Source organism: Pseudophryne corroboree, chromosome 8, assembly GCF_028390025.1.
Source record: "Pseudophryne corroboree isolate aPseCor3 chromosome 8, aPseCor3.hap2, whole genome shotgun sequence".
Lineage (NCBI taxonomy): Eukaryota > Metazoa > Chordata > Amphibia > Anura > Myobatrachidae > Pseudophryne > Pseudophryne corroboree.
In genome coordinates, this window is record NC_086451.1 from 434395582 (window position 1) to 434418694 (window position 23113).

A 23113-nucleotide genomic window follows, 5' to 3' on the forward strand; every position below is an offset into this window, starting at 1 on the left:
ACATCCGTGGTCACCAGGACCCAGTCTTGAATGCCGAATCTGCGGCCCTCGAGGAGGTGAGCACTCTGCAGCCACCACAGGAGAGACACCCTGGCCCTGGGGGATAGGGTGATTAACCGATGCATCTGAAGATGTGATCCGGACCATTTGTCCAGTAGATCCCATTGAAAGGTCCTCGCATGGAACCTGCCGAAAGGAATGGCCTCGTATGATGCCACCAACTTTCACAGGACTCGCATGCAGTGATGCACCGATACCTGTTTTGGTTTCAATAGGTTTCTGACCAGTGTCATGAGCCTTCTCCATCGGGAGATAAACCCTCTTCTGGTCTGTGTCCAGAATCATGCCCAGGAAGGGCAGACGAGTCGTAGGAATCAACTGCGACTTTGGAATATTTAGAATCCAGCCGTGTTGTCGTAACACTTCCAGAGAGCGTGCTACGCTGATCAGCAACTGCTCTCTGGACCTCGCCTTTATGAGGAGATCGTCCAAGTATAGGATAATTGTGACCCCTTGCTTCCGCAGGAGTACCATCATTTCCGCCATTTCCTTGGTATATATTCTCGGTGCCGTGGAGAGACCAAACGGCAACGTCTGAAATTGGTAATGACAATCCTGTACCACAAATCTGAGGTACGCCTGATGAGGTGGATAAATGGGGACATGAAGGTATGCATCCTTTATGTCCAGAGACACCATAAAATCCCCCCCTTCCAGGCTTGCGATGACCGCCCTGAGCGATTCCATCTTGAACCTTTTCAGGTATATGTTCAGGGATTTTAAATTCAATATTGGTCTGACCGAACCGTCCGGTTTCGGTACCACAGACATGGTCGAATAATAACCCTTTCCTTGTTGAAGGAGGGCAACCTTGACCACCACCTGCTGAAGATACAATTTGTGAATTGCAGCTAACACTATTTCCCTCTCTAAGGGGGAAGCTGGCAGGGCCGATTTGAGGTATCGGTGAGGGGGCATCTCTTCGAATTCCAACTTGTATCCCTGAGACACAATATCTATTGCCCAGGGATCCACCTGGGAGTGAACCCACTTGTGGCTGAAATTTCGGAGACGCGCCCCCACCGGGCCTAGCTCCGCCTGTGGAGCCCCAGCGTCATGCGGTGGATTTAGTGGAAGCCGGGGAGGACTTCTGTTCCTGGGAACTAGCTGTGTTGTTCAGCTTCCTTCCTCTGCCCCTGCCTCTGGCAAGAAAGGACGCACCTCAGACTTTCTTGCCTTTTTGTGATCGAAAGGACTGCATTTGGTAATACGGTGCTTTCTTAGGTTGTGAGGGAACATATGGCAAAAAATTTGACTTTCCAGCAGTAGCTGTGGAGACCAGGTCCGAGAGACCCTCCCCAAACAATTCCTCACCCTTGTAAGGTAAAACCTCCATGTGCCTTTTTGAGTCGGCATCACCTGTCCATTGCAGAGTCCACAGGACCCTTCTGGCAGAAATCGACATTGCATTTATTCTAGAGCCCAGTAGGCTAAGGTCTCTTTGAGCATCTCTCATATATAGGACAGCGTCTTTTATATGCCCCAGGGTCATTAAGATAGTATCCTTGTCTAAGGTATCAAGTTCCTCAGATAAGGTATCCGTCCATGCTGCTACAGCACTACACACCCAGGCCGACGCAATTGCCGGCCTTAGTAAGGTACCTGAATGTGTATAAATGGACTTCAGGGTACCCTCTTGCTTTCTATCTGCAGCATCTTTGAGGGTGGCCGTATCCTGTGACGGCAGGGCTACCCTCTTGGATAAGCGTGTTAAAGCTTTGTCCACCCTAGGGGAGGATTCCCAGCGTAACCTGTCCGTTGGCGGGAAGGGATACGCCATAAGCATCAGTTTGGAAATCTGCAGTTTTTTATCTGGAGATTCCCAAGCCTTTTCACATAACTCATTTAGCTCGTGTGAAGGGGGGAAGGTCACCACCTGCCTTTTTTCCCCATACATATGAACCCTCGTCAGGGACTGGGGTTTCCTCTGTGATGTGCAACACATCCTTAATTGCTATAATCATATAACGGATGGATTTAGCCAATTTAGGCTGTAACTTTGCATCATCGTAATCGACACTGGAGTCAGAATCCATGTCGGTATCTGTGTCAACAATTTGGGATAGTGGGCGCTTCCGAGACCCTGACGGCCTCTGCGACATAGGATCAGGCACGGGCTGAGAACCTGACTGTCCTAAGGTTTCAGCATTATCCAACCTTTTATGCAAGGAATTAACATTATCATTTAAAACCTTCCACATATCCATCCAATCAGGTGTCGGCGCCGTCGGCGGAGACACCACATTCATTTGCTCCCGCTCTGCTTCCACATAGCCTTCCTCGTCAAACATGTCGACACAAGCGTACCGACACACCACACACACAGGGGATGCTCTTTTTGAAGACAGTTCCCCCACAAGGCCCTTTGGAGAGACAGAGAGAGAGTGTATGCCAGCACACACCCCAGCGCTATATAACCCAGGAATCACACAGTAACTTAGTGTTAACCCAGTAGCCGCTGTAATAATGATTTTTGCGCCTAATTATGTGCCCCCCCTCTCTTTTATACCCTCTTCTACCGTGTATCTGCAGGGGAGAGCCTGGGGAGCTTCCTCTTAGCGGAGCTGTGGAGAAAAAATGGCGCTGGTGAGTGCTGAGGAAGAAGCCCCGCCCCCTCAGCGGCAGGCTTCTGTCCCGCGTTTATGTACAATATTATGGCGGGGGCTCATACATATATACAGTGCCCAACTGTATATATGTCCAACTTTTGCCAAGAGGTCCTAATTGCTGCCCAGGGCGCCCCCCCTGCGTCCTGCACCCTTACAGTGACCGGAGTATGTGGATGTAGTGTGGGAGCAATGGCGCACAGCTGCAATGCTGTGCGCTACCTCAGTGAAGACTGGATGCTTCTGCCGCCGATTTCGAAGTCTTCTTGCTTCTTTCACCCGGCTTCTGTCTTCCGGCTCTGCGAGCGGGACGGCGGCGCGGCTCCGGGATCGGACGACAAAGGGTGAGATCCTGTGTACGATCCCTCTGGAGCTAATGGTGTCCAGTAGCCTAAGAAGCAGGACCTATCTGCAGAGAGTAGGGCTGCTTCTCTCCCCTCAGTCCCACGATGCAGGGAGTCTGTTGCCAGCAGAGCTCCCTGAAAATAAAAAAACCTAACAAAATACTTTTATAGCAAGCTCAGGAGAGCTCACTAAGTAGCACCCAGCTCTGTCCGGGCACAGATTCAAACGGAGGTCTGGAGGAGGGACATAGAGGGAGGAGCCAGAGCACACCAGAATCTAAATTCTTTCTTAAAGTGCCCATGTCTCCTGCGGAGCCCGTCTATTCCCCATGGTCCTTACGGAGTCCCCAGCATCCACTAGGGCGTTAGAGAAATATATATATATATATATATATATATATATACATACATACATACATACACACACACATATACATACACATATACATACATACACGTGTCTGTGTATATGTGGCTGTATGTACGGGTGTGGTTCGTTTTATCGACAGTATCTAGGTCGACAATGTTTAGGTCGACCACTATAGGTCGACAGTCACTAGGTTGACATGGATGGAAGGTCGACATGGTTTCTAGGTCGACAGGTCCAAAGGTCGACATGAGGATTTATTTATTTTTTGGTGTCGTTTTCTTCGTAGAGTGACCGGGATCCCAAATTAGTGCACCGCTTCGCTCGCCATGCTTCGGGCATTGTGCCTTCGCTCCGCTACCGCTTCGCTCGGCACACTTTACTGTTCCAATCGTAGTCCACGTGGATCGTTAAGTATGAAAAAATCCCCCCCCCCAAAAAAGTGAAAAACTCATGTCGACCTTTAGACCTGTCGACCTAGCACAAGTCGACCTTCCATCCATGTCGACCTAGTGACTGTCGACCTATAGTGGTCGACCTAAACATTGTCGACCTAGAGACACTGTCGATCTTCAGACCGAATCCCGTATGTACGGTACCAGTCAAAAGTTTGGACACACCTTCTCATTCAATGGTTTTTATTTATTTTAATTATTTTCTATATTGTAGATTAATACTGAAGACCTCAAAACTATGAAAGAATGGAATTATGTTGTAAACAAAAAAGTGTTGAATCAAAATCTGTGTTATAATAAGAATTTACTTACCGATAATTCTATTTCTCATAGTCCGTAGTGGATGCTGGGAACTCCGTAAGGACCATGGGGAATAGCGGCTCCGCAGGAGACTGGGCACAAAAGTAAAAGCTTTATGACTAGCTGGTGTGCACTGGCTCCTCCCCCTATGACCCTCCTCCAAGCCTCAGTTAGGATACTGTGCCCGGACGAGCGTACATAATAAGGAAGGATCTTGAATCCCGGGTAAGACTCATACCAGCCACACCAATCACACCGTACAACTTGTGATCTGAACCCAGTTAACAGTATGATAAACGTAGGAGCCTCTGAAAAGATGGCTCACAACAATAAACAACCCGATTTTTGTAACAATAACTATATACAAGTATTGCAGACCATCCGCACTTGGGATGGGCGCCCAGCATCCACTACGGACTATGAGAAATAGAATTATCGGTAAGTAAATTCTTATTTTCTCTGACGTCCTAGTGGATGCTGGGAACTCCGTAAGGACCATGGGGATTATACCAAAGCTCCCAAACGGGCGGGAGAGTGCGGATGACTCTGCAGCACCGAATGAGAGAACTCCAGGTCCTCCTCAGCCAGGGTATCGAATTTGTAAAATTTAGCAAACGTGTTTGCCCCTGACCAAGTAGCTGCTCGGCAAAGTTGTAAAGCCGAGACCCCTCGGGCAGCCGCCCAAGATGAGCCCACCTTCCTTGTGGAATGGGCTTTTACAGATTTTGGCTGTGGCAGGCCTGCCACAGAATGTGCAAGCTGAATCGTACTACAAATCCAACGAGCAATCGTCTGCTTAGAAGCAGGAGCACCCAGCTTGTTGGGTGCATACAGGATAAACAGCGAGTCAGATTTTCTGACTCCAGCCGTCCTGGAAACATATTTTCAGGGCCCTGACTACGTCCAGCAACTTGGAGTCCTCCAAGTCCCTAGTAGCCGCAGGCACCACAATAGGCTGGTTCATGTGAAACGCTGAAACCACCTTAGGGAGAAATTGAGGGCGAGTCCTCAGTTCTGCCCTGTCTGAATGAAAAATTAGGTAAGGGCTTTTATATGATAAAGCCGCCAATTCTGAGACACGCCTGGCTGAAGCCAGGGCTAACAGCATGACCACTTTCCATGTGAGATATTTTAATTCCACAGTGGTGAGTGGTTCAAACCAATGTGACTTTAGGAGACTCAACACTACATTGAGATCCCAAGGTGCCACTGGAGGCACAAAAGGAGGCTGTATATGCAGTACCCCTTTGACAAACGTCTGAACTTCAGGCACTGAAGCCAGTTCTTTTTGGAAGAATATTGACAGGGACGAAATTTGAACCTTAATGGACCCTAATTTTAGGCCCATAGATAGTCCTGTTTGCAGGAAATGCAGGAAACGACCCAGTTGAAATTCCTCTGTAGGGGCCTTCTTGGCCTCACACCACGCAACATATTTTCGCCAAATGCGGTGATAATGTTTCGCGGTTACATCCTTCCTGGCCTTGATCAGGGTAGGGATGACTTCATCTGGAATGCCTTTTTCCTTCAGGATCCGGCGTTCAACCTCCATGCCGTCAAACGCAGCCGCGGTAAGTCTTGGAACAGACAAGGTCCCTGCTGGAGCAGGTCCTTTCTAAGAGGGAGAGGCCACGGGTCCTCCGTGAGCATCTCTTGAAGTTCCGGGTACCAAGTCCTCCTTGGCCAATCCGGAGCCACGAGTATAGTTCTTACTCCTCTCCTTCTTATGATTCTCAATACTTTGGGTATGAGAGGCAGAGGAGGGAACACATACACTGACTGGTACACCCACGGTGTTACCAGAGCGTCCACCGCTATCGCCTGAGGGTCCCTTGACCTGGCGCAATATCTGTCTAGTTTCTTGTTGAGACGAGACGCCATCATGTCCACCTTTGGTTTTTCCCAACGGTTTACAATCACGTGGAAGACTTCTGGGTGAAGTCCCCACTCCCCCGGGTGGAGGTCGTGTCTGCTGAGGAAGTCTGCTTCCCAGTTGTCCACTCCCGGAATGAACACCGCTGACAGTGCTGTCACATAATTTTCCGCCCAGCGAAGAATTCTTGCAGCTTCTGCCATTGCCCTCCTGCTTCTTGTGCCGCCCTGTCTGTTTACGTGGGCGACTGCCGTGATGTTGTCCGATTGGATCAATACCGACTGACCCTGAAGCAGAGGCCTTGCTTGACTTAGGGCATTGTAAATTGCCCTTAGTTCCAGGATATTTATGTGAAGAGACGTTTCCATGCTTGACCACAAGCCCTGGAAATTTCTTCCCTGTGTGACTGCTCCCCAGCCTCTCAGGCTGGCATCCGTGGTCACCAGAATCCAGTCCTGAATGCCGAATCTGCGGCCCTCTAGAAGATGAGCACTCTGCAACCACCACAGGAGAGACACCCTTGTCCTTGGAGATAGGGTTATCCGCTGATGCATCTGAAGATGCGATCCGGACCATTTGTCCAGCAGATCCCACTGAAAAGTTCTTGCATGGAATCTTCCGAATGGAATCGCTTTGTAAGAAGCCACCATCTTTCCCAGGACCCTTGTGCATTGATGCACTGACACTTGTCCTGGTTTCAGGAGGTTCCTGACTAGCTCGGATAACTCCCTGGCCTTCTCCTCCGGGAGAAACACCTTTTTCTGGACTGTGTCCAGAATCATCCCTAGGAACAGTAGACGTGTTGTTGGAATCAGCTGCGATTTTGGAATATTTAGAATCCACCCGTGCTGACGTAGCACTACCTGAGATAGTGCTACTCCGACCTCTAACTGTTCCCTGGACCTTGCCCTTATCAGGAGATCTTCCAAGTAAGGGATAATTAAGACGCCTTTTCTTCGAAGAAGAATCATCATTTCGGCCATTACCTTGGTAAAGACCCGTGGTGCCGTGGACAATCCAAACGGCAGCGTCTGAAACTGATAATGACAGTTTTGTACCACAAACCTGAGGTACCCTTGGTGAGAAGGGTAGATTGGGACATGGAGATAAGCATCTTTGATGTCCAGAGACACCATATAGTCCCCTTCTTCCAGGTTCGCTATCACTGCTCTGAGTGACTCCATCTTGAATTTGAACCTTTTTATGTAAGTGTTCAATGATTTCAGATTTAAAATCGGTCTCACCGAGCCGTCCGGCTTCGGTACCACAAACAGCGTGGAGTAATACCCCTTTCCCTGTTGTAGGAGGGGTACCTTGATTATCACCTGCTGGGAATACAGCTTGTGAATAGCTTCCAATACTGCCTCCCTGTCGGAGGGAGACGTTGGTAGAGCAGACTTCAGGAACCGGCGAGGGGGAGACGTCTCGAATTCCAATTTGTACCCCTGTGATACTACCTGCAGGATCCAGGGGTCCACTTGCGAGTGAGCCCACTGCGCGTTGAAATTTTTGAGACGGGCCCCCACCGTGCCTGAGTCCGCTTGCAAAGCCCCAGCGTCATGCTGAAGACTTGGCAGAAGCGGGGGAGGGCTTCTGATCCTGGGAAGAGGCTGCCTGCTGCAGTCTTTTTCCCCTTCCTCTGCCCCGGGGCAGAAATGAGTGGCCTTTTGCCCGCTTGCCCTTATGGGGACGAAAGGACTGAGTTTGAAAAGACGGTGTCTTTTTCTGCTGAGAGGTGACCTGGGGTAAAAAGGTGGATTTCCCAGCCGTCGCCGTGGCCACCAGGTCCGATAGACCGACCCCAAATAACTCCTCCCCTTTATACGGCAAAACTTCCATATGCCGTTTGGAATCCGCATCACCTGACCACTGTCGTGTCCATAAACTTCTTCTGGCAGAAATGGACAGCGCGCTTACTCTTGATGCCAGGGTGCAAATATCCCTCTGTGCATCTCGCATATATAGTAATGCATCCTTTAAATGCTCTATAGTCAATAATATACTGTCCCTATCCAGGGTATCAATATTTTCAGTCAGGGAATCCGACCAAGCCACTCCAGCGCTGCACATCCAGGCTGAGGCGATTGCTGGTCGTAGTATAACACCAGTATGTGTGTATATACCCTTTAGGATATTTTCCAGCTTTCTATCAGCTGGTTCCTTGAGGGCGGCCGTATCAGGAGACGGCAACGCCACTAGTTTTGATAAGCGTGTGAGCGCCTTATCTACCCTAGGGGGTGTTTCCCAACGCGCCCTAACTTCTGGCGGGAAAGGGTATAATGCCAATAATTTATTAGAAATCAGCAGTTTTTTATCGGGGGAAACCCACGCTTTGTCACACACCTCATTTAATTCATCTGATTCAGGAAAAACTATGGGTAGTTTTTTCACACCCCACATAATACCCCTTTTTGTGGTACTTGTAGTATCAGAAATGTTCAAAGCCTCCTTCATTGCCGTGATCATGTAACGTGTGGCCCTACTGGACATTACGTTTGTCTCGTCACCGTCGACGCTGGAGTCAGTATCCGTGTCTGGGTCTGTGTCGACCATCTGAGGTAACGGGCGCTTTAGAGCCCCTGACGGTGTTTGAGACGCCTGGACAGGCACTAACTGATTTGCCGGCTGTCTCATGTCGTCAACAGTTTTTTGCAAAGTGCTGACACTGTCACGTAATTCCTTCCATACGACCATCCAGTCAGGTGTCGACTCCCTAGGGGGTGACATCACTATTACAGGCAATTGCTCCGCCTCCACATCATTTTCCTCCTCATACATGTCGACACAATCGTACCGACACACAGCACACACACAGGGAATGCTCTGAAAGAGGACAGGACCCCACGAGCCCTTTGGGGAGACAGAGGGAGAGTTTGCCAGCACACACCAGAGCGCTATATATATACAGGGATAACCTTATATAAGTGTTTCTCCCTTCTATAGCTGCTGTATTTGTATTATCTGCCAATTAGTGCACCCCCTCTCTTGTTTTACCCTGATTCTGTAGCAGGACTGCAGGGGAGAGTCAGGGAGCCGTCCTTCCAGCGGAGCTGTGAGGGAAAATGGCGCTTGTGTGCTGAGGAGATAGGCTCCGCCCCCTTTTCGGCGGCCTTTTCTCCCGCTTTTTTTAGGAAAACTGGCAGGGGTTAAATGCATCCATATAGCCCAGGAGCTATATGTGATGCATTTCTTTAGCCATATAAGGTTTAAAACGTGTTTTATTGCGTCTCAGGGCGCTCCCCCCCAGCGCCCTGCACCCTCAGTGACCGGAGTGTGAAGTGTGCTGAGAGCAATGGCGCACAGCTGCAGTGCTGTGCGCTACCTTATTGAAGACAGGACGTCTTCTGCCGCCGATTTTCCGGACCTCTTCAGTCTTCTGGCTCTGTAAGGGGGACGGCGGCGCGGCTCCGGGACCCATCCATGGCTGGGCCTGTGATCGTCCCTCTGGAGCTAATGTCCAGTAGCCAAGAAGCCCAATCCACTCTGCATGCAGGTGAGTTCGCTTCTTCTCCCCTTAGTCCCTCGATGCAGTGAGCCTGTTGCCAGCAGGTCTCACTGAAAATAAAAAACCTAAAACTAAACTTTTACTCTAAGCAGCTCAGGAGAGCCACCTAGCATGCACCCTTCTCGGCCGGGCACAAAAATCTAACTGAGGCTTGGAGGAGGGTCATAGGGGGAGGAGCCAGTGCACACCAGTTAGTCTAAAGCTTTTACTTTTGTGCCCAGTCTCCTGCGGAGCCGCTATTCCCCATGGTCCTTACGGAGTTCCCAGCATCCATTAGGACGTCAGAGAAATTTTAGATTTCTTAAAGTAGCCCCCGTTTGCTTTGATGTCAGCTTTGCACACTCTTGGCATTCATTCAATCAATCAGTTTCATGAGGTAGTCTCCTGGAATGGTTTTGTATTAACAGGTTTGCCTTGTCAAGAATCAATCTGTGGAATTACTTGCCTTCTTAACAAGCTCCTTATTCTTATTATATCAAGGTTGTGTATATTCTCCAGTAGTGTTCACTCTAGGCTGTTTTAGCAGGGCGCCGCGCCCTGCCCGTTTTTTAACAGGCAAAATCCGCCCTGCCCCTTTTGCGGCGCCCTGCTAGAACAGCCGCCCGCTCCTTGCCCTCCCGGCGTGTATAGATGCCGTGCGCATGCGCGCGGCATCCATTCACGCATTGGGAGAGGGCTGGGGGAAGCCCAGCACCGACGGAGGTGCTGGGCACGCCCCCAACAGTGACGTCGCCGGCCACAGACGCTCTCTATAGTAGCGTCTGTGGGCCGCACCGCCCCCTAAAATGACGGAGGCGTGGCCACGCCCCCTAATTTGCGTGGTCGCGCCCCCATTTCGGCCGCGCGCGCATGTGCCCCCGGAGTCCGGCGCCCTGCCCCTTTTCACTCCTAGAGTGAACACTACTCCAGTGAGTATTACATATTTCAATAATCCCTTAAAACACAATAGCTATCCCCAAATATCCTCCTTTTATTTAGTATTGTATCATTTCTTCAAAACACCACCATGGGATCATACAAGTGAATTCCCAGTTTATACTGGTCTTGATTCTTAGAACATCAGGGTCACTTCCTTTTCATAAGTTATTAGGGTGTTAAATTCATATATAAGACTCAGGGCCGACAGAGTCTAGGTCGATGCCTATTGGTCAACAGGGAGCAGGTCGGCAGAGGAAATAGGTCGACACAGCCATTAGATCGACATGAACAAGACTGACATGAAAAAAAGGTAGACATGAGTATTTTAATATTTTTTTGGTGTCGTTTTCTTTGTAAAGTGACCGGGAACCCCAATTACTGCACCATGTCCCCTCGCATGGCTTGCAGATTGCCGTTCCCAATTGTAGTCCACGTGGATCGTGAAGTATGAAAAAGGTTTTTTTTTTGTTTTTTTTTAAACACCTTTTTCCATGTCGACCTTATGGCGGTGTCTACCTATAGGCATCGACATAAGGTGTGCCGACCTAAGTGCCGTCGACCCAGAGTCCGAAAAACTGTTAAATTCATCCAAAGGGAACATTTTGGGGGGTTTTCAGCATTTATACAGTGACCATGCTTCTTAGATCAGCAACTACCTAACACGGAACCTTCTATATGTGCAATGTTCTGATCAGTAATCCTCCACAGGATCTCAAACTTGGTCCTCAGGACCCCACACAGTGCATGTTTTCCAGGTCTCCTCCCAAAATCATAAGTGAAATAATTAGCTCCACCTGTGGACCTTTTAAAATGTGTCAGTGAGTAATTAATACACCTGTGCACTTGCTGGGTTACCTGCAAAACATGCACTGTGTGGGGTCCTGAGGATGGAGTTTGAGAACCACTGTGCTAGCCAGATCCACTTAGCAAATATCGGCAAGAAGTATTCAACTAATGTCGTACAGCCAGATACAATGCTGTATAAATATCACATCATAATCCCTTATTCAGCAAATTAACTTCTTACAGGGTTACTGTGTTTCCCACTCTCCTAATTAGGCACAGTATATAGCTTAATTGTCATATATAGCGCTTCAAGATGTATTCATTGAATGTGGATTGTTTTGTAACAATTGTTGCTGTTTAGTAACGTTTCGTCATTGTGATACAGCTGAATACATTGTTGCAGACTATGGGGGTCATTTCCGAGTTGATCGCAGCAGGAACTTTGTTAGCAGTTGGGCAAAACCATGTGCACTGCAGGTGGGGCAGATATAACATGTGCAGAGAGAGTTAGATTTGGGTAGGTTATTTTATTTCTGTGCAGGGTAAATACTGGCTGCTTTATTTTTACACTGCAAATTAGATTGCAGATTGAACACACCCCACCCAAATCTATCTCTCTCTGCACATGTTATATCTGCCTCCCCTGCAGTGCACATGGTTTTGCCCAACTGCTAAAAAATTTCCTGCTGCGATCAACTTGGAATTACCCCCCATGTGCACTGCAGGGGAGGCAGATATAACATGTGCAGAGAGAGTTAGATTTGGGTGTGGAGAGTTCAATCTGCAATCTAACTTGCAGTGTAAAATAAGAATTTACTCACCGGTAATTCTATTTCTCGTAGTCCGTAGTGGATGCTGGGGACTCCGTCAGGACCATGGGGAATAGCGGCTCCGCAGGAGACAGGGCACAAAATTTAAAAGTTTGACCACTAGGTGGTGTGTACTGGCTCCTCCCCATATGACCCTCCTCCAAGCCTCAGTTAGGATACTGTGCCCGGACTAGCGTACACAATAAGGAAGGATTTTGAATCCCGGGTAAGACTCATACCAGCCACACCAATCACACCGTACAACTTGTGATCTGAACCCAGTTAACAGTATGATAACGTAGGAGCCTCTGAAAAGATGGTTAACAACAATAAACAACCCGATTTTTTTGTAACAATAACTATGTACAAGTATTGCAGACAATCCGCACTTGGGATGGGCGCCCAGCATCCACTACGGACTACGAGAAATAGAATTACCGGTGAGTAAATTCTTATTTTCTCTGACGTCCTAGTGGATGCTGGGGACTCCGTCAGGACCATGGGGATTATACCAAAGCTCCCAAACGGGCGGGAGAGTGCGGATGACTCTGCAGCACCGAATGAGAGAACTCCAGGTCCTCCTTAGCCAGGGTATCAAATTTGTAGAATTTTACAAACGTGTTCTCCCCTGACCACGTAGCTGCTCGGCAGAGTTGTAAAGCCGAGACCCCTCGGGCAGCCGCCCAAGATGAGCCCACCTTCCTTGTGGAGTGGGCATTGACAGATTTAGGCTGTGGCAGGCCTGCCACAGAATGTGCCAGTTGAATTGTGCTACAAATCCAACGAGCAATCGTCTGCTTAGAAGCAGGAGCACCCAGCTTGTTGGGTGCATACAGTATAAACAGCGAGTCAGATTTTCTGACTCCAGCCGTCCTTGAAATATATATTTTCAATGCTCTGACAACGTCCAGCAACTTGGAATCCTCCAAATCGCTAGTAGCCGCAGGCACCACAATAGGCTGGTTCAGGTGAAACGCTGATACCACCTTAGGCAGAAAATGAGGACGCGTCCTCAATTCTGCCCTGTCCGAATGGAAAATCAGATATGGGCTTTTATACGATAAAGCCGCCAATTCCGACACTCTCCTGGCTGAAGCCAGGGCCAGTAGCATGGTTACTTTCCATGTAAGATATTTCAAATCTACCGATTTGAGTGGCTCAAACCAATGGGATTTGAGAAAATCCAAAACTACATTGAGATCCCACGGTGCCACTGGGGGCACAACCGGGGGCTGTATATGTAGTACTCCTTTTACAAAAGTCTGGACTTCAGGAACTGAAGCCAATTCTTTCTGGAAGAAAATCGACAGGGCCGAAATTTGAACCTTAATGGACCCTAATTTGAGGCCCATAGACAATCCTGTTTGCAGGAAATGTAGGAATCGACCCATTTGAAATTCCTCCGTCGGGGCCTTCCTGGCCTCACACCATGCAACATATTTTCTCCAAATGCGGTGATAATGTTGTGCAGTCACCTCCTTCCTGGCTTTGACCAGGGTAGGGATGACCTCTTCCGGAATGCCTTTTTCCCTTAGGATCCGGCATTCAACCGCCATGCCGTCAAACGCAGCCGCGGTAAGTCTTGGAATAGACACGGTCCCTGCTGAAGCAGATCCCTTCTTAGAGGTAGAGGCCACGGATCTTCCGTGAGCATCTCCTGAAGTTCCGGGTACCAAGTCCTTCTTGGCCAGTCCGGAGCCACTAGTATCGTTCTTACTCCCCTTTGCCGTATAATTCTCAGTACCTTGGGTATGAGAGGCAGAGGAGGAAACATATACACTGACTGGTACACCCATGGTGTTACCAGAGCGTCCACAGCTATTGCCTGAGGGTCTCTTGACCTGGCGCAATACCTGTCCAGTTTTTTGTTGAGGCGGGACGCCATCATGTCCACCATTGGTCTTTCCCAATGGACTACAATCATGTGGAAGACTTCTGGATGAAGTCCCCACTCTCCCGGGTGAAGATCGTATCTGCTGAGGAAGTCTGCTTCCCAGTTGTCCACTCCCGGGATGAACACTGCTGACAGTGCTATCACATGATTTTCCGCCCAGCGAAGAATCCTTGCAGCCTCTGCCATTGCCCTCCTGCTTCTTGTGCCGCCCTGTCTGTTTACGTGGGCGACTGCCGTGATGTTGTCCGACTGGATCAACATCGGCTGACCCTGAAGCAGAGGGTTTGCCAGGCTTAGAGCATTGTAGATTGCTCTTAGTTCCAGTATATTTATGTGAAGAGACGCTTCCAGGCTTGACCACACGCCCTGGAAGTTTCTTCCTTGTGTGACCTTCGTGCATGGAATCTGCCGAATGGAATCGCTTCGTAAGAAGCCACCATTTTTCCCAGGACTCTTGTGCATTGATGCACAGACACTGTCCCTGGTTTTAGGAGGTTCCTGACGAGTTCGGATAACTCCCTGGCTTTCTCCTCCGGAAGAAATACCTTTTTCTGAACAGTGTCCAGAATCATCCCTAGGAACAGCAGACGTGTCGACGGGATCAGTTGGGATATATATATATATTGCAATAATCCGGCACTCGGATGATCTCCACAATGTATTTGCCCGGTGCCCTCCGAATTAAGCTGCAATTAGCATACAGCTCCATACAAAAGTCATTTGCGGCGGCACTCAGGACCGCATATCCAAATAAAATCACAGACGCATAAGGTAGCTTATCAAATGATGATTGATAAGCTACCTTATGCGTCTGTGATTTTATTTGGATATGCAGTCCTGAGTGCCGCCGTGAATGACATATACACATACACATATATATATATATATACATACATACATACATACATACATACATACATATACACACACACACACACACACACACACACACGTACTTGATTCACAATATCAGAGAGGACCAGACACCTATTTTACAACTGTCACTCTTTTTTTACTCTCATTATTTTAATACTTCGCTATTTTAGTCCTTATTAGAGGAATTATAGTATTATACTGCTTAATAAAAGATACATTTTAAAATGTCTGTATTTGTGTTGACCTGTGCACCTTTATCCTATTACTAGGATATACATTACATAATATATGAGAGTGTTACCAAGAACCTGAGTTTTCTAGAACACAGGTTCTCAAACTCAGTCCTCAGGACCCCACACGGTTCATGTTATGCAGGTAACCTGTAGATTTTTTTAAATGTGGCAGTTGGTGATACATAGTGCACCTGCTGGGTGACCTGGAAAACGTGAACCGAGTGGGGTCCTGAGAACAGAGTATGAGAACCACTGTTCTAGAACATAACCATCAGGTTACTGAGGCTGCATACAAAGGAGCGGAGCCACTGGTTTTGGCAAGCCCAGAAAATGGGACAGACAGGCCACTGTTTTCTGGAACACTGCCATCACCACCCTAAGCCATGCAGCTGCTTTTGGGGCACTGCACATCACAGCCCCAGATCAGATCTACACGTGCTCAGAATTTAAAACATTGTAAATATGTGTTAAGATCGAATTGGGCAGGCACACACCTGAGCACCAGCCAATTGTTGGGCCGAATTCCCTTCAGGTCGGATCAGCAGAGACTGGTTGTACACACCAGGTAGATTTGATGAAGGACAGAACAATCGCTGTTCTGTCCCTCATTAATATGCATGGCGCCGCATGCAACATCGTCCGGTTGGCTGTGCAGCATGACCGACCGGAAGATATCGCATGCGACCGCTGGTGTGTGCAGATTGGTAGTTTCCAGGCATATAAAACAGCGAGTATATCCAATCGGCCCGATATCGGTGTAGAATGTACCCGGCCTAAACGTACATCTCTGAATCAGGATAACAAACTTAGTACATCAGACCAGGAAATAGAGTTTGGGTCATCAGACAACCAACAAATAATTCCTGATTATATTAATATGGGTCCCACGTGTAGCGGAGTAAATAGAAACGGTTTCCTGCAAGTTTATGGCATTGAAAGGGTTCAAGGGGGTGACTCCTAATCACACTTTGGGGGTGATTCAATTTTGCGTGATGGGTGCAATGGAATGACACATCACCACTACCACCACCAACATCGCTGATTTTGTATCACTCCTCACAGGGGTGATGGGCTACTGTAATATATGGTGTGTAATATATGGTGTGGGGCCTAATTCAGACCCGATTGGTGCTGTGCGTTTTCGCACAGCAGCCGATCAGGTCTGAACTGCGCATGCCAGACAGCCAACGGCCGTCTCAGCCCTGCGATCGCCACTGTCTGATTGACAGGAAGAGGCGTTCGCTGGGTGGGAGGGGGCGGGCCGGCGGCGTTTGACCTCTGTATTAGGGGCGCGGTCCGGGCAACGCAGGCGTGCCCGGATAGTGCGGGGGCCGCAGCGGCTGCGTGACGTCACACGCAGCCGCTGCGATGCTGACAAAAACGAGTAGCTCCCTGCCAGCGCCGGTGGGAGCTACGCTTCAACTACAAAAGCATCACCGCTGTGTGATGCTTTTGTATTTTTGTGACGGGGCAGGACCGGGCATGCAGGGCGGACTACCCCTGTGCTGGGCATCCCCCCGCATGTCAGTGTGACTGATCATAGATGTGCTAAATTTAGCACATCTACCATCAGGCCCATAAAGCTGAACTGAATCGCCCCCTTACTGTTTCAGGCATGTTCAACATATAAAGTAGTATTCCTGCTCACCGATTTCTTTCCCTTTTTGTCTTTTTTTCCTTTCTTCACCACCTTATCTGTAATGAGAGAGCAGAGTGACACTAGAGGACAATGTGGAAGCGCTATCTGAAGAGGAGAAGGCCTGAGTCAGCATGACAGGGCAGAGACGTAATGCTGACAGCTATCAGCCATGTAATGCCCAGAGCAATCCCCAGCTGGTGTCCACCATGCATGTAACCAAAGTGTCCCCTCAATTACCACTAGCCACTTCTGCTTAACAAAAATGTATTAATTGTAATGTATAACGCGGTCTATATAATGTCACCATGGTTATAATGCATTTATATGAAGGAGTCACATGCTCTTGTTACAAAGAAGGAGCAATGTAATTCCATATATACCTTAACCCATTTACAGTCTCATACTATCACCTTCCTCCCCCAGATTTCAGATCTGCCTGCGCTCTCATCTGTTGCTCTCGGTTATCTTCTCACTCCATCCCCATCTCTACCCCCATCCTAGTCTTTATTACCATCCTACCTCAATTCCTCTTTCCCAGTTATTCCATTGTTTCCTATTCCCATCCACCCCCGCCTCCCCCCCATTCCCTTCCTCTCTTGTCCTCCTCTACCTAGTCCTATCTCCCTCAATTCCTATATACAAATTCACTCCTACGCTCCCCATTACCATACCACCCCCTCACAGATTCCATCCCTACCACCCCCCCCCCCCCCCAACATACACACACATTTCTCTAACGTCCTAGTGGATGCTGGGGACTCCGTAAGGACCATGGGGAATAGCGGCTCCACAGGAGACTGGGCACAGCTAAGAAAGAATTAGGACTGCCTGGTGTGCACTGGCTCCTCAAATTATGACCCTCCTCCAGACTTCAGTTAGAATCCTGTGCCCGGCCGAGCTGGATGCACACTAGGGGCTCTCCTGAGCTCCTAGAAAGAAAGTATATTTTAGGTTTTTTATTTTACAGTGAGATCTGCTGGCAACAGACTCACTGCAGCGAGGGATTAAGGGGAGAAGAAGCGAACCTACCTAACTGGTGGTAGCTTGGGCTTCTTAGGCTACTGGACACCATTAGCTCCAGAGGGATCGACCGCATGGAACCGGCCATTGGTGTTCGGTCCCGGAGCCGCGCCGCCGGCCCCCTTACAGAGCCAGAAGCAAGAAGAAATCCGGAAAATCGGCGGCAGAAGACATCAGTCTTCACCAAGGTAGCGCACAGCACTGCAGCTGTGCGCCATTGCTCCTCATACACACTTCACACTCCGGTCACTGAGGGTGCAGGGCGCTGGGGGGGGGGGGGGGGGGGGCGCCCTGAGAAGCAATAAATACACCTTGGCTGGCAAATATATCACAATATATAGCCCCAGAGGCTATATATGTGATAAAGTAGGATTTTGGTACTTACCAGGTAAATCCTTTTCTTTGAATCCATAGGGGGCACTGGAGTACTCTTGGGGATATGGACGGCGTAGCAGAAACAAAGGCACTGAATATTTAAATTTAGAACTCTCCACCCCTCCATATCCCAGAGTACCTCAGTGTACGACCTCAGTGTTTTTTACTGAGCGAACAAGACTATAGAGAAGTTGACAATGGAGAATTCCTATCACATAACGGACAACAACAAAGTTGACCCATAACGTTACTGTCAACTAAACAGTTGACACCATAACCGATAGACCTTTATAATTTGAACCAATCGGTGAAAATTTCTTACCATAAGCTCCTCTGAGCTTAATACAACCCTGGTAAAATGTGTTATCATAAGCTCCTTTGAGCTTAAAACAACCCAGATAAAACAAACAACCCAGGTAAAACTGCTCTGGGTGGGCGTCCAGTGCCCCCTATGGATTCAAAGAAAAGGATTTACCTGGTAAGTACCAAAATCCTACTTTCTTTTTCATCCACTAGGGGTCACTGGAGTACTCTTGGGACGTACCAAAGCTTCCCTCGTGGGCGGGAGAGCTGTTTGACACCTGTAACAGTAGACGGCCAAAGCTAGATGCTGATGCCGCAACCGTTTCATAACGTGTAAACGCGCACAAACGTGCAACCGTTTTATAACGTGTAAACGCGCACAAACGTGTGCACTGAAGGCTATGTAGCCGCGTCGTAGACGCTGCACGACCAGCTGGTCATGACATTCCCACAGAACCTGTGGGATGAGCTATTACTGACGTAGGCGACTGTAACTTAGCCTTAAAGTAAGCCTGACTTGTAGTCATTTTTATCCAACTGGATAATGTTTGCTGAGAAACTGGCTAACTCCAGTTGGCAGCATCATATATAACAAACAACGTATACGTATTACGTACTGTAGACGTTCGGGACATATAGACGCGTAATGCGTGTACCACATTCATAATTTTAGAATGTGCTGTCAACACAGGAACCACTCTTGGTTTATTGCTGTGAAGAATAAGAAATCGGAATTGGTCCGAAGTTCTGCTTTGTTATGATAAAACTCAAATACAGTGGCTTGGAATACAAGGCACCCAAATATGAAAACAAAACCCCTTGCCGAAGCTACGGCTAGAAGAAAACGTTTTCCAATTGAGAAACTTAATACCCATTTGTTGTAAGGGTTCAAAAAATATGAAAACTGTAAGAAATCTGAACCCAGCTTCAAGTCGCATGGCGCTGTAGGTGTGATAAATGGAGGCTGCACCTTGATGACACACCTTGTAAAAAAGGTGTGTACCTACGCAATAGATTCAAACGTCTGTGAAAATAAATTGACCACACAGATACCTGCACCCTCAGTGCAGATAAACGCAGTTCTCCATCCCCCCCCGTCTGTAAATAACAGAATACGGGTAACGTGAAAGATGATGTCGGAAACTTCTGAGCCTCACACCCACCTATATAGGCACACCAAATTGTGTAATAATGAGCTGCCGTAAGCGGCTTCCTAGCTCATAACATGGTTGGTATACCAATACTGTAATGCCCTATGTATTTCCTTAAGAGGGTGGTCTGAACCCCCACCCCGTCAACCGCAGCCGCGGTACATATGTGAATAGGGGTCAACGAACGGTCCCTGTTGTAACAGGTTGGACGTATTATGAGGAACCAAGATCGTGTGCAAGTATTCTTTGGAGCTTTGAGAAGCAAGCTCTCCGAAATCCATGAGATATCACTAGTATGACTGTGACGAACTGTCTTATGATCCGTTTTAGCAACGGAGAGATAGAAAGAGAGCAGAGGAAAATGGTGGAGGCAGATACACGAAGCTGTATGACCACACGAATGTGAGACCTCCACTGCCACTGCTCTTGTGATCTCTCGCTCTGTACACATACTGAGCGATTGTAATTGTGGCGAGATGCCATCATGTATACCTGAGGGTAACCCCACTTGTGGATTCACATATGAAACACCTGTGGATGAAATGCCCAGTTTTATGGATAAAAATTCCGACGGTTGAGATCATCTGTCTAACAGATGTCCACTCCTGGAATGATCCCCGTAGACAACATCACCTAATGGTGTTCTGGGCAATTTGAGGATTCGAACTACCTGCCGCATTGCCATGCGGCTTCTCGGTCCTCCCTGGTTGTTGTGTATGCAACTCCCGTTGCGTTGTCTGACTGCACTTGGACAGACTGAAAGCGAAGCATATAGTGCATTGTAAATTGCACGGAGTTCCAGGACATTTATAGACAGCAATCTGTCGTGATCCGTTTTAGAACCCCTGTCGCTGATCTTTTTAACTACAACTCCTGAACCTCTGAGACTCTCGTCCAGAGTATATACACTCTCGCCCTGAAACCCGGCGAACTAAAGCGCTTTGAAAAAACATCATTGTTCCAGCGCTTTGAAAACACATCATTGTTCCCAATAGGCGAATACACCAATGTACCGCTAGTGTGCGTGGCTTTTGCACGAATTGTACTAGTTGGTATATTTGTTCTTGCTGGTGTAGTAGTTAAATCTCTTAGATTTACCGTATTTATAATCTTACCTAGGAACTGAAGTCGTTTAGACGGAATTAGATGCGATTGTTTTCGAACTTGACCTGCTACCGTGGTGTACGTTAGTAGCGCAAGTAAGATGAACTTCTGTTGAGACAGAGTTCTTATGAGCAGATCGTCTAAATATGTAACGATTGTCACCGCTAGGGCTCTGAAATGAGCTATTGCCCCAACATCACCTTGGTGAATACCCGAGGCACTGACAAGAGGCCAAACGGTAGAACCTGAAATGGTTAATGGTTGTGGCGTATTGCAAAACGCAAGAACCTGTTATGCGGTGACCAACCCGGAATGGGTAAATACACATTGTGAAGATCAAGCGCAATCATGCAATCTTGTGGCTTCAACTATGCAAGTACTAACTGCAGTAAATCCATTTCCAACTGTAGTAAGTGACTTGCTGATTGATACTGCGACGGAGCCCTTCGGCTTTGCTACCCCAAACAGAGGGGAATAAGTAACCCTGACTCTGTTGGTGTACCAGGTGTGGAAATAAAAACAGCTGAAACCAGCAGATGTAAATAGCTGATACATCCATGAGTGGATGTTTGGAAAACCCGGCAAATGTCACGTGTAACGGCGCGCTTCCACAATTGGAAATGCTAGATGACCTAAGAGGCCGTTAAGCCACTGGCTTGTTGACTTTAGCACCATGTCGTTACAAGTCGTGACTGTTTTTGTACCACAGCCTTGAAACAAAAACTGAAGTCTAAAGGGATTAAACGTCGGGTAATCTTTTGTCTGAATATCAAATTAGCATTAAACAAGTTCTAGGCTTGTTTTGGTGAAACTAGCGACGATGAAAAGCTAGAATCGTGTTAGCCGAAGCTTTACAGAAATACTCTGCAGCTTTTTATTAACAATGATCGTCATTGTTTACATACATAGAGCGTCTAGTGACCCAAATGTTTATAATGTTTGTCACAGACGAATTCACCAATGACGTATTGTCCCATTTAGAACGGGTAAATAGAGTTAACTGTTAGTCAGATATTGTAACTAATAACTCATTGAAAATCTGTTGTTGTTTAGGAAAATCGACAGATTAGATGTTAGAGTCTACCTAATCACTATAAAATTTGAGACACTGACTCACTGTTATTAGCAATGTATGGTTGTCAAACCCCCGCACTATCTGACTGCTGGTTTAATGTACCCTTGTCAGTGGTAGGTACCGCTGTGAGGTTTGTATAATTGTCAGATTAAATTATAAGTATAAATTAATACCCTGGACTGAAAATCCTTTGTTAGAGCTTGCGGAGTAACTTTGGAGACTCCGATCTTACCGCTCGTGTGGAGAGGCGTTATGCTTAACATAGGATCTGGGACTGACCCTGCTTCCGGAGTGGAAACGTACAAACCAACAGAATTTGCGGTAGATTTATGTACCGACATTATAGTAAACCTTATATTTAGTCTGTGTTGTATGCTTATACAGACAGACACCACAATAGCCAAAGGACAGACTTAAAGTGCGTTTTATATATATATATATATATATATATATTATATATATATATATATATATATATATATATATATATATATACACACATATACATACACTTATGGATAAATATATTTATGGCTAAATACAGTTTACATGGCCTATGTGAAACCTGACCCAAATTTTTTCCCACTAACACCCCTGCGCCTCCGGTGGCGAAGAGATGTAGTGTAGGAATGTTCTGGAATTATGGCAGCAACAGGAAACATGATTAAAAATGGCCCCCATGCCATGCTTACATTGTAACTCATAGGAGAAATTACAATATCTGCTGCCCATGATAATCACAGTCTAATATACACTGATAATCACAGCACATGCAGGTTACAATAACATCACAGGCAGATGACCTTTAATATAAGCTCTGCCTTTAATATCTTCTGTTAATATTAATAACTTTTATACATAAATATATATATATATAGGCTCAACAGCCTATTACATGCATCTGGCAGCTGCAGCCATGCAGTAATCTGCCAGGTCCCCCACTTCCCTTTCCCCTTCCCTGTACTCCCTGTAGCGCTGTGTCTCAGCGGGGAGCTGGGAATGCAGGGAGGCGAAGGACCATAACCCCGAGCAGCCGAAATCGGCTGGCCGGAGCGCGTTGCTAGTCAAGCTGCCCGGGTTTCTATGTGAGAGCCCCGCTGTCTGTGCGGCGGGTCTCCGTCCCTCCTTGTACTCTCTGCTGTTAGCGGTGAGCTGGGACGCTCACTGCAGGGAGCGATGACGGCGCCCTGTTGTACGGAGCGCTGTACGGAGCGGCTGTAACGGACCCCATAGCGAGAGAGCTGCGGCGGGCGGCGGCCTCTGAGAGCAGATCAGCGGAGGCCTGGCCGGAGGTCTTGTGCTGAAGACTGTGGCCGTGTGGGGAGGGCGCTGAGTGGGGAGACCAGCGGCGGAACGGGCGCCAAGTGGAGCGAGCAGCGGCGTGCGCTAAGCGCTACAATGTCCCCACACCTCGGGCGGA

The 23113-nt window shown here is 47.8% G+C and overlaps 1 protein-coding gene across 2 annotated transcripts in view; it reads right to left on the bottom strand.

The window, feature by feature from the left end:
• ABCF1 (ATP binding cassette subfamily F member 1) overlaps window positions 1-23113 on the bottom strand; it is an 83401-nt gene that overhangs the window by 48334 nt on the left and 11954 nt on the right. For both annotated transcript variants that reach the window (XM_063938015.1, XM_063938014.1), the window contains exon 2: window positions 16675-16721. In XM_063938015.1, coding sequence (XP_063794085.1) covers window positions 16675-16721 — 47 coding nt within the window. The remainder of the gene's footprint in view (window positions 1-16674; window positions 16722-23113) is intronic.